General features: G+C 35.4%; 1 protein-coding gene across 1 annotated transcript; it reads left to right on the forward strand.

Annotated features, from left to right (window-relative positions):
• Positions 1-371: 371 nt before the first annotated feature.
• Positions 372-1077, forward strand: LOC121226517 (transcription elongation factor SPT6 homolog). Its single transcript, XM_041110387.1, has 3 exons — positions 372-577; positions 654-779; positions 982-1077. Exons 1-3 carry the CDS (start codon positions 539-541, stop codon positions 1075-1077), a joined length of 261 nt encoding a protein of 86 aa, XP_040966321.1. The 5' UTR covers positions 372-538.
• Positions 1078-16615: the final 15538 nt, after the last annotated feature.

Below are 16615 nucleotides of genomic sequence, written 5' to 3' on the forward strand. Positions count from 1 at the left end.
GAGCTGGGATCAGCTTGCCAACATGTCAATGCTCGGCTTGACAGACTTGCTCGATGAAGTTCGCGGGGCGTGCTCGTATCATTGGGCCTCGCCTTCAAGAATTTGGGCTTGTGATCCATCTCCTACCGAAATTGGGTCGTTGACGCTCGTAATGGAGATCCAACGCGCTTTGGCTGCAAGATTCGGTTTCTTGGACCAAGATTTCTAAGATTTGAAATCTTGATTTTCTTGATTCTTGAAATCGCTCCGAACAGCAAAATTGGGCCAAGATTCGATTTCTTGATTTTCTTGAAAACAAGAAAGTGAATCTTGATTTTCTTGATTTGAGCCCATCACCTTCTTAAGCTTGGGTTGGGCCTTTGTGACTCGTATCAAGTGAACTACTCCTCCACTTGATAAAAGGAGCATAGAAGAGGAGACTATTTGGATACATAATCAACTTGTAACGAATTCATATATATTGTTCTGCAAGAAAAGAACTGAAGAAAGATCTATAAAGGTATCTGTTCTACTGAACAAAATTAAGAAGGAAGATATTATGAGGTTCCTAGAATTGCATCATGTGGAGAAGTTTGATGTAAGTATACTAAAACTTTTGTTCGAAGTTTGAAATTAAAATGCAAACTTACATGCTTGTTTTCTCTCTATGCTAGGTTCCATTTATTGCCATGTATAGGAAAGAGCAATGTCTGAGTCTACTGGATGATTTTGAGCAAAATGAGGCTAAGAATGAAGATAATGATGATGTTGGACAAGCAAGGCAATTGAAGTGGCATAAGGTAAGTTTTTTATTAAATTTTTGCTTATGTGCCAAGAGTCGAGAGTGGCTCAGATGCCTTAATCAATGGCCGAGCCATAATAATGGTCTTTATACTGTGATGGTATACTGAAAGTGTGACTTCCAAGAGCAAGTTCTATTTACTGCATTATTTTCAGGTATTTTGGATTATAAAAGAATTAGACATGTGGTTGCTACTTCAGAAGCGTAAGAGTGTGCTTCAGATGCAGCAAAAGAAAATTTACGATGAGGAATGTCTGAAGATTGATAATAGTGAAAAGTATACTTTGAATAAGTAGTTATTCAAATCAATATCAAAGTCTCTCAATGAAGCTGAAACGAAGGAAGAGATTGATGACATGGATGCAAAGTATACTTTGAATAAGTTGTTATCTAGGTTCAACATAATCTGCACCATCTACAATTTATGTTTTTTGGATTCATTCGATTGTAGGTGTTGAGTAGTATATGTATGATGTATCTAGTGTACGTCTATTCATTATTTTTGAGATTTTTATATAAAAAATTCTTAAAAGATCCATGTTTAAATGTTAATAATACTATATTTTATTTGCTCAAAAAAATGAATTTGACAAAATGAAAAAAAAAATGGTAGCTCCGTAGTAGAACCACTAGTCTATCTCTCTGGCATGTAATAATTTTGAGAAAGAAAATATTGGTATAGTTATTGTTTTATTTTTGTATTCACATGTACATATAGATCCAAAGTTTTTAATATTATTCCATACTAAGATTTTTTTAATAATCTTTTTACTTTTTCTATTTTTAATGAATTTCGGATAATTTTGTTGAAATGTAATTTTGTAAGTTTTATAATTGATTGGATTTAATATATTCCTCATATAGATATCATGCAAAGGTAATCCTTCGATTAAATTCAATTTATATCATAATAATAAAGTCATGAAGACGTGACTCTCCCAAAATGGTAAATTTGTAATAAAAACCTTTTAAATTTTATCAAATCATAAATTAATATAATGATAAAATTATAATTTGATCTCTTATAAATTAATTATTCGTTTTTAACCCTTAAAATAATTTTTTAACTTCTCCCCTACTTTTAGCACATTAAATTGTAATGCAATTTAAAAATAATAAAGTAGATTATATATTATTTTAATAATATTATATATTATGATTTTTTAATTCATATAATAATTATATTAAGAATGTTATTGAATTGTATATTATTTTATTAAATTATATTTAATAATAAAATATGATTAAATTATTTATTATTTTTTTTAATAAAAATATATTTAATAATTTTATTAAAATTTAATAACAATAACAATAATTATCTACCTAAAAAAATTCTGCTAAGGGTACTTTGGTCATTTAAGCCTTTTTCCTTATACTATTACAACATCTATTCCATTCAACCAAACAATTGAATTATTGATTACAGCTCTATTCCATTCCATTCAACCAAACTATTGAATTACTGATTACAGTTTTATTCCATTATAGCTCTATTCAATTACAGCCCTATTCTATTACAGTGAACCAAATATGCTGTAGAATTTCACCTTTGACGGCATATTCAAGTTCGCCTTCCTCTTTACTGGCAGTGGTGTCGGACTCCTTATCTTTCTCGTCTTTCGACTTGATTTCGCTGTTGGCTCTCAACACCATTGTACTTCGGTCAGGTCATTGACTAGCGATGTGCCCTCATCCCAAGCACTTAAAGCACTTGATGTCCCTCGTATGATTTGGATTGGCAACTTCTTTACCTTTGCTTGATTCATCGACAAGTTTGTTAAACTTCGTAGGATTGTTTTGATCCTTCGGGCGGTTAGGAAAGTCTCTTTTGCTTGTACCTTGTCCCCACTTTGAGTTGTTTGTGGGGTTGGAATAGGTCCAAACGGAGCTTTTCTTCTTGAGTTGTTTTTCTACTTTAATTGCAACATGAACCATGTCGGTCACCTCGATATAGTGCTGAAGCTCCACCACGTTAGCAATCTCTCGATTTAGCATGACTAGGAATCTAGCCATGGTTGCCTCGCAGTCCTCTTCCATGTCCACACAAATCAGTGCAATTTCCATTTCTTTGAAATAATCCTCCACGCTTCGATGGCTTTGCGTAAGGTTTTGCAACTTTTGGTATAATTCTTGATGGTAATAAGACGGGATAAATCTCTTTCTCATCACAGCTTTCATCTCAGGCCATGTAGAAATCGGCCTCTCTCCGTTACATCTTTGATTTGTTGTTAGTTGGTCTCACCACACCATGGCGTAGCCAAAGAATTCGATTACCGCCAACTTGACTTCTTGGCCTCCGAGTAGTGTGGAAGTTGAACACCAACTTGATTTTTTTCCGACTCTAAGTACACTTCCAGATCGGACTTACCTTGGAAGGGTGGTATGGAGAGCTTAATATTCTTCAAATCGTTATCGACTCGACCTCGATCCCTTTGACCCCGATTCTGTTGACCTCAATGACACTCACTTTGATTTGATCCTTGGTCACTATCTGGTCATACAAGTCATCTTCGGGCTGCCTTGCTCGACCTCTTTCACGTCTAAGGCCTTGAGGAATCCTTTCTCGTTGGCCCCTCTCTTCGACTCGATCTAGTCTTTCGTTTATGGACTCGAGTTCATTGCAGAACATCTGTTGGATTTCCCTTAAGAGAGCTTACTGGCCTATATCAGGGACTCCTCCACCTACGGGAGCCACGTTGCTTACAGATTGTCTTGGTAATCCCTCGTTTATGTTACATTTTAGACTTCGCGACATGTTGTAGCCTCACCACAATCCTCACAAGATCTCTTAGAAAGAAAGAATGATGGAACTCGCACTCGTGTTTATGCTCATTTGGCTTTTACCTCCACTCAATTACGCTCACTCACTCGTGCCTTTTTCCACTCCTTTCTTCTCTTATAACCTCGTAAAGGATTTACTAAGGCTTGATCTCTAGTTTGGGAGTCGATTTCAAAAAGGGTAAACAATGGATACACGTAGGGTTTAGGGTTGGCTGAAAGAACTGGGATTGGGTAGAAAGTGTGGTGTTTATATGGATAAGAATATTAGAAAAGAAGGTTGATCGGGAACTATATTGATTCAAGGGCTTCAAAGTTCAAATAACAAATAAATTGTATAAACCCCCAATTTTTTATTTTTTAACTACAAAACAATAATTTCAATGTAATACTTGAATTTCATGAAATAAATTTTTTTCTCTTTTTTTATGAACCTACTCCGGGGTCACTTCGAACGTCTGAACTTCTAGTTTTGGGTAGCTCTAATACCAAATGATACATGCTCACCTCGATTTGATTTGAGTCGTATGTAAGATGCCTGATCGTCTACGAAGAAGTGTCGTTGGAAGTTAAAGGAAGAAAGCAATTTTCAGTTAGGAAGATTTGATGGCTAAGTTTGGGTTCAAAATTTGGTTAAGAAGTCTAGGTTCAAGAAGGAGAGAGTTAGGATATTTGGTTCAATATCGTTCATTCTAGTGTATGAGTAGGTTTAATAAAGATAATAATTTTGTTTTGGTTCATCAAGTAAACAAAATATGGTTGGTTGAAATGTTTTGGTAATGGGAAGAAATATGGTAAATGGTTGCCCTAAGAACAAGTTGAACCGATATTAGAAAATATCGACCCGAGACTTATTGGTTCTTAAGTTAGGATGGTTGAAAGGAAGTTGGACCTCGACCCAATATCTAGGTAGATAGGAACCTCAGTATTGAGTTTTTTTTTGAACGCCACATTAAAATTAGTGATAAGTTTAGTTTCATAAAAAGAAGTCGGTTGACGCCACTACTAGGTAGATAAGCCAATGAAATCTTAGACGAGATTTAGAGAAGAAAATTCTCACAAGAATAAAGGTTCAGCTATATTTTTGGCAAAAAGTCCTTTACACAATGTAAATGGCCGAATTTATAGGCCTTACAAGTCCATCTGAATAGGCACATTCATAAACTTATGAACTAAGTAAGATAAGCCTTGAATATTCTTGAAAATTCTAGAAAAATATCACTTAATGAACTTGTCCATGTTCGACTGCACCTTCTTCCAAAAAGTCACCTTTGATGTGATCCGGCCCAGGTTAATCGAGTCGTTTCACAAAGTTGCCCGATCGTCTACGAGGAGTAGTTGGAGTTGTCAAAATTGGGTGATTTAGGCTAAGGGTTGCGGAAGCTTTGAGAGGGTTTAGATGAGTGGTTTGGTGTTGATAAATTCGGTTTAGAATAGAAACAAGGTAGGTTAGAAAAAGGTAATTGATGGAGATGGAAAATAAAACTTAAACGTCAAGAATGTTCAATACTAAAAAGTATTGCCCGAGTCTTATATTGCTTAAGGTGAAATTTGTGGAAGGATAGAAGCGAACCTTGACCCAATACCTATATGGAGGTAAGAACCAAAGGTATAAAAATATGGTTGAACGCCACACCGATTCGGTGATAAGTTCAATGGAGTTCGGATTGACACCACTAGCAAGCTAGATAAGTCGCTTCGAGACTCGAACGAAATAGGATAGGAGGAAACCTCACAATCAAGTTTTCAATAATCAAATTCTGTAACCTTTTACAATAAACAAAATAAACTATTTATAGGCTCTCTAATGCCTATTAAAATTCAGCTACTAATGTGTTCACACAACAATTAAAAATGTTCACACTTCAAGCATTAAATCTCTGTTCATGGATAGTGTAAGTTCATGCATGGTTGAATAATCATGTTTCTTCCCAAAACCCGTTCATGCATGCTTAACCAATAAGAAAGCTTCCTTGTTCCATGAATGTGCATCTTCAATTCATATCCAACCCCTCTTGGACAAATGCTAGGTGCATGGGTCATGTATCTCTCTTAATTAAAGCTTTAATGATGGGCTGGTTCATGAATGGAAGCATGTACCTTCTAAATTCGTTCTCCCCTTTGTACATGCACATTATACATTCAATGTGATGAATTAAGGTAATATTTCCTCCCTTTGGACGTTCATGAATCCACCCATACATGTATAGGAGCTGATTGGTCAAATTGAGGTGTGAATGGCTTAGATGCTGCCTTGGGAATACGATCGGCCAAGCTTGTGCTTTAAATTGCTGGACACCTTTTGGCCAAATAGGTGCCTTGGGGAGCCAAATGGATAAGCCACCATTCATTGAAAGAGGCCTTACATGCACCGTCCCATACATTGAACCTATCATGCATGAACCTTGTTTAATTACTCTCCAAATTCAGCTCACCTACAAAAACACATGAACCAAAATTAAATCACATAAAATTCAGCTGAACAAACATTAATATAATTTAGACACACTAATTAAACATAAATTAAATTAGACAAATTTAATAAAGTCTTAACAAGACATATTAAATTTGGCCAAGACACATTTAAAACATGTAATAAGTCAAAACATAATTATGAGCTGTAGTAATTTAAACTAAATTAATAAATTACTTAATTTATTCAGACATTAAAATAAATGAGTTGAAATAAACTTAAGCCAAGCTCAAACGAGCTAAAGTAAGCTAAATTGAGCTCAAACGAGCTAAATTAAGCTCATGTGAGCTAAATCGAGCTGGGAAAAACTAAGATTGAGCTTGTTGAGTTGAGATTGAGCTTCATCTTGCACTTGGGGCCCTCGTGTTTAGGCCAATCATGATAGCAACGAGTGGTGCCACAACATGATGCGATTGAGATCACATCATACCCTCCCTCTTGAAGACGATTTGTCCTCAAATCGGGCCATTTTCTCAAAAAAAATTTTACATCGTCACCAGCCCCTTTGTCGATGGAATTGGCATAGTTGCTCCCAAAAACCTGGAAATCAGACATGCCTTGAGTAGGACACAATTTATGTTTATACCCTCCCTCTTTAGGAGGGAACCACTTCGAAGTGTCACCTACACAAAAATTAAATAGATTAGTGACACCATGGTTTATAAGTTCAAAAGGTCTTCTTAGGATCTTATGCAAAAATTGAACCAATGAACCAGTGCCGGGATCAAAAGTAAAAACCGTTCTTACCTTTTTCTCCAATGGACACAAACCTAAATCACAAGTCAGTCGAAAAGCATAATCTCGAAAATCAAAATTGCAAAATCCAAACCCTTTTAACAAGAACAAAGAATAATAATCTCCGGGGTCAAAAATAAAGCTTCCTCTTGCTTGGCTTGACGTTAACTTAGGAATGTATATCCCGGGTTTAAAAACGCGATTTTCATTGATCGTTTCGCAACGCAACAAAAATTTCTTCTTCACCAAGACTTCACACATGTCAAGCAAATAGGAGTTAGGCATACATACATTTGAGCAATCAAACCCTTCATATTTCATTCGCACACGTAAACAAGAAAAGTTCACACCACAATTTAGATAATTCACATGATCATCACAAGCACACAGATTAGATGTCAACTTTTCATCACACAATCCCAAATTTTGTTTGGGCTTACCTGGACTTACTTCTTGATCAATCTTGACAATGATAGGCTCATGAGCAGAAAGATATTTCACATTACTATGTAAAACACATTTATCAACAATCAAATTATGATTTCCAATCAGATCAAGATGAAAAACTTTCTCACAAACTAAGTCTTTGCTAATCTCGTCATCAAGAATCAAGTAAGATTGAGAAGACTCAAATACAGTAGCTCCCTTACATGGCTTACCTTTAAGCACTTGTGAACTAGGGTCATCTACGATCTTACCTTTCTCGACTAATCGAAATCGTTTCTCCTTAGAAAAGTATTGAAGTTGAAATTGATCGATGGGATTTCGAGAAACCTGAAAAGTAGAAACAAAACAAGGAAAATTCATAGGATGGTTAGTAACAACACTCCTTTCTTCTTCACTCTCGTTTCTTCCTTCAATCTCACTCTCTTTTTCGGTTTCCTTTTCTTTTTCGCACTCGTTTTTATTCTCAATCTCATTTTCAATTTTCTTTTCTATCTCACACTCATCTTCTTTTTCTTTCATTTCTTTTTCTTTTTCATTTTCTCGCTCACACTCTTTTTCTTTTTCACATGATGTTTCGATTTCATTACAAAAGTATAAATCATCAAAAAGAGAAACCTTTTGTTGAGAATAAGAAAAGGGTTCTTCACACAAATGGCAATCTTCTCTTTGTGATAGATCTTCCGTAGCCGAGTACTTTGACACTCTTGAAGCACGTTCGCCTCTTCGTAAATAATCCTTTGTAGATGAATAAATTGAGGCACTTGTAGAGACACGTTTACTTTTTCGTTTATCATTTCGGAAGGACTCAAACTCGGAGTTTGCTTCTCTTGGTCTCGAACGCCTTGTTGAATAAATGTCTTGATAAGAGTCTCTTGTCGAGTAGTGTCGTCGGGATGATCTTAACTCCGTCTCATGACTCGATGAAATTTGCTTTTGTTGGGCTCTTGTCTCTATTCGATCCAATCTATCATGCAATTTATCAAAATTTGATTTCACAATTCTACGTATCTCTTGCTTCAAATATTGGAAATCTGATTCGGAAAATTCTTGTGACATGATTTTTTTTTTTTTAAAAATGATTAAAATAAAATAGAAAGTAAATACCTCACCACAAAAATCTCACGTTTCACTCACAATGGAAATTGGATAGCACTCCACTCGTGTTTACACTCTTCTAGGCTTTTTCTTTGATGTAAAACACACGTGCCTTTTACCTCTCGACCTCGTCTCACAATTTCGTAATTCGTCTCGATAGACTTAATTTGCTACTTGAGGGTCGGTTTCAAAATAGGTTACAAAGGAATGATGTGGGTGTAGGGTAGGCTAAACAAAATAAAATCAAGGCTAAGTGTGGCGTTGGGATGGGTAAATAATGGTAGGAAGGGAAACTTGATGATCGGAGCAAATAAGAGAGAAAAAAAATAAAATAAAAACTCGCAAGACTTTTCACTTTTTTTTTTAACTTGATTTTTTTTTTGGTCACCCTTTTTTTTTTTTCAATCAATTTTTTTTTTCGATTTTTTTTTGATTTTTTTGTTACTCCAATACAATAGTAAGCTAAATACAAGGAAAAAAAAATTAAATTACAACTCAATTTTTTTTTGATTTTTTTTTTTGACTTTTTTTTTACATTACGAACCTACTCCGAGCTTGATACGAATGTCGGCACTCCTCGTTTTAGTAGCTCTGATACCAAATGATGTGATCCGGCCCAGGTTAATCGAGTCGTTTCACAAAGTTGCCCGATCGTCTACGAGGAGTAGTTGGAGTTGTCAAAATTGGGTGATTTAGGCTAAGGGTTGCGGAAGCTTTGAGAGGGTTTAGATGAGTGGTTTGGTGTTGATAAATTCGGTTTAGAATAGAAACAAGGTAGGTTAGAAAAAGGTAATTGATGGAGATGGAAAATAAAACTTAAACGTCAAGAATGTTCAATACTAAAAAGTATTGCCCGAGTCTTATATTGCTTAAGGTGAAATTTGTGGAAGGATAGAAGCGAACCTTGACCCAATACCTATATGGAGGTAAGAACCAAAGGTATAAAAATATGGTTGAACGCCACACCGATTCGGTGATAAGTTCAATGGAGTTCGGATTGACACCACTAGCAAGCTAGATAAGTCGCTTCGAGACTCGAACGAAATAGGATAGGAGGAAACCTCACAATCAAGTTTTCAATAATCAAATTCTGTAACCTTTTACAATAAACAAAATAAACTATTTATAGGCTCTCTAATGCCTATTAAAATTCAGCTACTAATGTGTTCACACAACAATTAAAAATGTTCACACTTCAAGCATTAAATCTCTGTTCATGGATAGTGTAAGTTCATGCATGGTTGAATAATCATGTTTCTTCCCAAAACCCGTTCATGCATGCTTAACCAATAAGAAAGCTTCCTTGTTCCATGAATGTGCATCTTCAATTCATATCCAACCCCTCTTGGACAAATGCTAGGTGCATGGGTCATGTATCTCTCTTAATTAAAGCTTTAATGATGGGCTGGTTCATGAATGGAAGCATGTACCTTCTAAATTCGTTCTCCCCTTTGTACATGCACATTATACATTCAATGTGATGAATTAAGGTAATATTTCCTCCCTTTGGACGTTCATGAATCCACCCATACATGTATAGGAGCTGATTGGTCAAATTGAGGTGTGAATGGCTTAGATGCTGCCTTGGGAATACGATCGGCCAAGCTTGTGCTTTAAATTGCTGGACACCTTTTGGCCAAATAGGTGCCTTGGGGAGCCAAATGGATAAGCCACCATTCATTGAAAGAGGCCTTACATGCACCGTCCCATACATTGAACCTATCATGCATGAACCTTGTTTAATTACTCTCCAAATTCAGCTCACCTACAAAAACACATGAACCAAAATTAAATCACATAAAATTCAGCTGAACAAACATTAATATAATTTAGACACACTAATTAAACATAAATTAAATTAGACAAATTTAATAAAGTCTTAACAAGACATATTAAATTTGGCCAAGACACATTTAAAACATGTAATAAGTCAAAACATAATTATGAGCTGTAGTAATTTAAACTAAATTAATAAATTACTTAATTTATTCAGACATTAAAATAAATGAGTTGAAATAAACTTAAGCCAAGCTCAAACGAGCTAAAGTAAGCTAAATTGAGCTCAAACGAGCTAAATTAAGCTCATGTGAGCTAAATCGAGCTGGGAAAAACTAAGATTGAGCTTGTTGAGTTGAGATTGAGCTTCATCTTGCACTTGGGGCCCTCGTGTTTAGGCCAATCATGATAGCAACGAGTGGTGCCACAACATGATGCGATTGAGATCACATCATACCCTCCCTCTTGAAGACGATTTGTCCTCAAATCGGGCCATTTTCTCAAAAAAAATTTTACATCGTCACCAGCCCCTTTGTCGATGGAATTGGCATAGTTGCTCCCAAAAACCTGGAAATCAGACATGCCTTGAGTAGGACACAATTTATGTTTATACCCTCCCTCTTTAGGAGGGAACCACTTCGAAGTGTCACCTACACAAAAATTAAATAGATTAGTGACACCATGGTTTATAAGTTCAAAAGGTCTTCTTAGGATCTTATGCAAAAATTGAACCAATGAACCAGTGCCGGGATCAAAAGTAAAAACCGTTCTTACCTTTTTCTCCAATGGACACAAACCTAAATCACAAGTCAGTCGAAAAGCATAATCTCGAAAATCAAAATTGCAAAATCCAAACCCTTTTAACAAGAACAAAGAATAATAATCTCCGGGGTCAAAAATAAAGCTTCCTCTTGCTTGGCTTGACGTTAACTTAGGAATGTATATCTCGGGTTTAAAAACGCGATTTTCATTGATCGTTTCGCAACGCAACAAAAATTTCTTCTTCACCAAGACTTCACACATGTCAAGCAAATAGGAGTTAGGCATACATACATTTGAGCAATCAAACCCTTCATATTTCATTCGCACACGTAAACAAGAAAAGTTCACACCACAATTTAGATAATTCACATGATCATCACAAGCACACAGATTAGATGTCAACTTTTCATCACACAATCCCAAATTTTGTTTGGGCTTACCTGGACTTACTTCTTGATCAATCTTGACAATGATAGGCTCATGAGCAGAAAGATATTTCACATTACTATGTAAAACACATTTATCAACAATCAAATTATGATTTCCAATCAGATCAAGATGAAAAACTTTCTCACAAACTAAGTCTTTGCTAATCTCGTCATCAAGAATCAAGTAAGATTGAGAAGACTCAAATACAGTAGCTCCCTTACATGGCTTACCTTTAAGCACTTGTGAACTAGGGTCATCTACGATCTTACCTTTCTCGACTAATCGAAATCGTTTCTCCTTAGAAAAGTATTGAAGTTGAAATTGATCGATGGGATTTCGAGAAACCTGAAAAGTAGAAACAAAACAAGGAAAATTCATAGGATGGTTAGTAACAACACTCCTTTCTTCTTCACTCTCGTTTCTTCCTTCAATCTCACTCTCTTTTTCGGTTTCCTTTTCTTTTTCGCACTCGTTTTTATTCTCAATCTCATTTTCAATTTTCTTTTCTATCTCACACTCATCTTCTTTTTCTTTCATTTCTTTTTCTTTTTCATTTTCTCGCTCACACTCTTTTTCTTTTTCACATGATGTTTCGATTTCATTACAAAAGTATAAATCATCAAAAAGAGAAACCTTTTGTTGAGAATAAGAAAAGGGTTCTTCACACAAATGGCAATCTTCTCTTTGTGATAGATCTTCCGTAGCCGAGTACTTTGACACTCTTGAAGCACGTTCGCCTCTTCGTAAATAATCCTTTGTAGATGAATAAATTGAGGCACTTGTAGAGACACGTTTACTTTTTCGTTTATCATTTCGGAAGGACTCAAACTCGGAGTTTGCTTCTCTTGGTCTCGAACGCCTTGTTGAATAAATGTCTTGATAAGAGTCTCTTGTCGAGTAGTGTCGTCGGGATGATCTTAACTCCGTCTCATGACTCGATGAAATTTGCTTTTGTTGGGCTCTTGTCTCTATTCGATCCAATCTATCATGCAATTTATCAAAATTTGATTTCACAATTCTACGTATCTCTTGCTTCAAATATTGGAAATCTGATTCGGAAAATTCTTGTGACATGATTTTTTTTTTTTTAAAAATGATTAAAATAAAATAGAAAGTAAATACCTCACCACAAAAATCTCACGTTTCACTCACAATGGAAATTGGATAGCACTCCACTCGTGTTTACACTCTTCTAGGCTTTTTCTTTGATGTAAAACACACGTGCCTTTTACCTCTCGACCTCGTCTCACAATTTCGTAATTCGTCTCGATAGACTTAATTTGCTACTTGAGGGTCGGTTTCAAAATAGGTTACAAAGGAATGATGTGGGTGTAGGGTAGGCTAAACAAAATAAAATCAAGGCTAAGTGTGGCGTTGGGATGGGTAAATAATGGTAGGAAGGGAAACTTGATGATCGGAGCAAATAAGAGAGAAAAAAAATAAAAATAAAAACTCGCAAGACTTTTCACTTTTTTTTTTAACTTGATTTTTTTTTTGGTCACCCTTTTTTTTTTTCAATCAATTTTTTTTTTCGATTTTTTTTTTGATTTTTTTGTTACTCCAATACAATAGTAAGCTAAATACAAGGAAAAAAAAATTAAATTACAACTCAATTTTTTTTTGATTTTTTTTTTTGACTTTTTTTTTACATTACGAACCTACTCCGAGCTTGATACGAATGTCGGCACTCCTCGTTTTAGTAGCTCTGATACCAAATGATGTGATCCGGCCCAGGTTAATCGAGTCGTTTCACAAAGTTGCCCGATCGTCTACGAGGAGTAGTTGGAGTTGTCAAAATTGGGTGATTTAGGCTAAGGGTTGCGGAAGCTTTGAGAGGGTTTAGATGAGTGGTTTGGTGTTGATAAATTCGGTTTAGAATAGAAACAAGGTAGGTTAGAAAAAGGTAATTGATGGAGATGGAAAATAAAACTTAAACGTCAAGAATGTTCAATACTAAAAAGTATTGCCCGAGTCTTATATTGCTTAAGGTGAAATTTGTGGAAGGATAGAAGCGAACCTTGACCCAATACCTATATGGAGGTAAGAACCAAAGGTATAAAAATATGGTTGAACGCCACACGGATTCGGTGATAAGTTCAATGGAGTTCGGATTGACACCACTAGCAAGCTAGATAAGTCGCTTCGAGACTCGAACGAAATAGGATAGGAGGAAACCTCACAATCAAGTTTTCAATAATCAAATTCTGTAACCTTTTACAATAAACAAAATAAACTATTTATAGGCTCTCTAATGCCTATTAAAATTCAGCTACTAATGTGTTCACACAACAATTAAAAATGTTCACACTTCAAGCATTAAATCTCTGTTCATGGATAGTGTAAGTTCATGCATGGTTGAATAATCATGTTTCTTCCCAAAACCCGTTCATGCATGCTTAACCAATAAGAAAGCTTCCTTGTTCCATGAATGTGCATCTTCAATTCATATCCAACCCCTCTTGGACAAATGCTAGGTGCATGGGTCATGTATCTCTCTTAATTAAAGCTTTAATGATGGGCTGGTTCATGAATGGAAGCATGTACCTTCTAAATTCGTTCTCCCCTTTGTACATGCACATTATACATTCAATGTGATGAATTAAGGTAATATTTCCTCCCTTTGGACGTTCATGAATCCACCCATACATGTATAGGAGCTGATTGGTCAAATTGAGGTGTGAATGGCTTAGATGCTGCCTTGGGAATACGATCGGCCAAGCTTGTGCTTTAAATTGCTGGACACCTTTTGGCCAAATAGGTGCCTTGGGGAGCCAAATGGATAAGCCACCATTCATTGAAAGAGGCCTTACATGCACCGTCCCATACATTGAACCTATCATGCATGAACCTTGTTTAATTACTCTCCAAATTCAGCTCACCTACAAAAACACATGAACCAAAATTAAATCACATAAAATTCAGCTGAACAAACATTAATATAATTTAGACACACTAATTAAACATAAATTAAATTAGACAAATTTAATAAAGTCTTAACAAGACATATTAAATTTGGCCAAGACACATTTAAAACATGTAATAAGTCAAAACATAATTATGAGCTGTAGTAATTTAAACTAAATTAATAAATTACTTAATTTATTCAGACATTAAAATAAATGAGTTGAAATAAACTTAAGCCAAGCTCAAACGAGCTAAAGTAAGCTAAATTGAGCTCAAACGAGCTAAATTAAGCTCATGTGAGCTAAATCGAGCTGGGAAAAACTAAGATTGAGCTTGTTGAGTTGAGATTGAGCTTCATCTTGCACTTGGGGCCCTCGTGTTTAGGCCAATCATGATAGCAACGAGTGGTGCCACAACATGATGCGATTGAGATCACATCAACCTTCATGGCTAAGGAATGGAAGATGAATGAACAAGGTGTGAACAAGACCCTTGGAGCTAAGGCTAGATTCGGCCAAGGCTAATAAGTGAGCTATAAATTGGTGATGCTTGGCCAAAAGTGTTGGAGTTAATGTGGAGAGCTCATTAGCCCTTTTTAGGTGTGAACACCAACCATTGAAAAGCCATCAAATGTGAACAAAGCTAGCCGAATGGTCCATGGAATGTGAACACAAGTTTGGCCAAGTGTGAAAGCTTTAAGGAGCACTTAATGACCACCTTGGTTATTTGGAGAGGCATGACTGAATTTTCACATAGGGAACTCAAAGGGGCAGCACACCAAAATTACTTCTTCCATGCACCATGCGTCCCAAGTAATGCACTTACATGAAAAAAATCAATTCATTAAATCCCATAAGAACACCTTAATTTTGGCACAAATGTGAACAAATATCCCAAACAAACATTAATTCAATTATTACATAATTAAAACATGTAATATTAATAAACATAAAACATAATTAATTACTAATGTGAACTTAATTAAAACATAGTTAATTAAAGATAGCTAATTAATGAACTTATTCAAGTAAAAGTCAACACTATTATAGTAAGTTATAAATAAACTTAATGAGCTACGATTAAGTTCGTGAGTTATAATCGAGCTAAGTCCGAGATCGTGAGCTAGAAGTGAGCTGAGTTTGAGCTCGAGAGCTAAAGTTGAGCTGAGAACAAGCTCATGAGCTGAAGTTGAGCTGGATGTGAACTTGTTGAGCTGGAACCGAGCTTGCTAAGCTGATTGTGAGCTGGACGAGCTAGGAAGAGATTACAAGGATGACCCGTTGAGTTAGTCCACGAACTCTTGAGTAAGATGGAGATAGATTAGGCCCAAGCTCGATTAACTAAAGTTGAAATTGTGTCTTTGAACCTCTTGGCTCGGGCTCTGGTGATCGGTCCTATAGGTAACTCAAGAGGATCTACTTTAGCAGCTGGCAACTCGAAAGGTGTGGCTGTGTATCATTTAGTACCTTAGCCACCCCCTTGACAGGTATTATCAAGAAAAACTCACCCTTTAATTGGACTGATGATCAAGAAAATGCATTTAATAAGATGAAGGAATGTCTAACTGATGCTCCGTTATTGTCTTTACCTAATTTTAACAAGACATTCGAAGTTGAGTATGTAATACCCCTAACCCATATCCGTCATCAAAACAGGGTTTCGGAGCATTACAAGAATTTGCAAATCACCTAAAAAAATTAAATACTTACCGATTTAATGTATCATATAAATAAATATATTACCATTCAATCAACAGCTTGACACTTGTATAAGCATCAAACAGCAACATTCTTAGTATACTAGTACATATTTCATATAAATCCAACATTGATATACGTAATTTCTCGACGTGTCACACTTGAGTTTAATAATTGTTTTTACTTACATAATTTCCTTGTATCAACATTTCAAGATAATCATATATGTACATGTCACAAGACATATTATTCTCTTACTGTTTCTTCATGAGCATATCATTCATTTCGTTATATCATTATTTCATGCACCATAATTTCCATATATCTTATGTATATTTATTTCGGTAATAGCTCATATTAAAATTAACATAAATTAAATTACATGTACCTATACTTATTTCATTTATCTATCTTCTTAATTATTTCATTCAACTATTTTGTACATATATTTCCATATGACCAATTCTTGTAAACATTTCACAGAACCATTTCATATAACCATTCATCACCTGATACATATTACCTGAATATCAATTGTTCAACTGATGTCATAGCATCTCCCATCCACGGTCTTATTTATCTTCGACATGATGCCATAGTGTCTTTCAACTATGGTCTTACTCATTTTCTGTCAGGTTGCCATGGAATCTTTCAACCATGGTCTTGTTTATTTCATGTTGCATTGCCATGGTATCTTTCAACCATGGTCTTATTCATTCCCGTCATGTTGCCATG

The sequence above is a fragment of the Gossypium hirsutum genome, unplaced genomic scaffold (genome assembly GCF_007990345.1).
Source record: "Gossypium hirsutum isolate 1008001.06 unplaced genomic scaffold, Gossypium_hirsutum_v2.1 scaffold_242, whole genome shotgun sequence".
Lineage (NCBI taxonomy): Eukaryota > Viridiplantae > Streptophyta > Magnoliopsida > Malvales > Malvaceae > Gossypium > Gossypium hirsutum.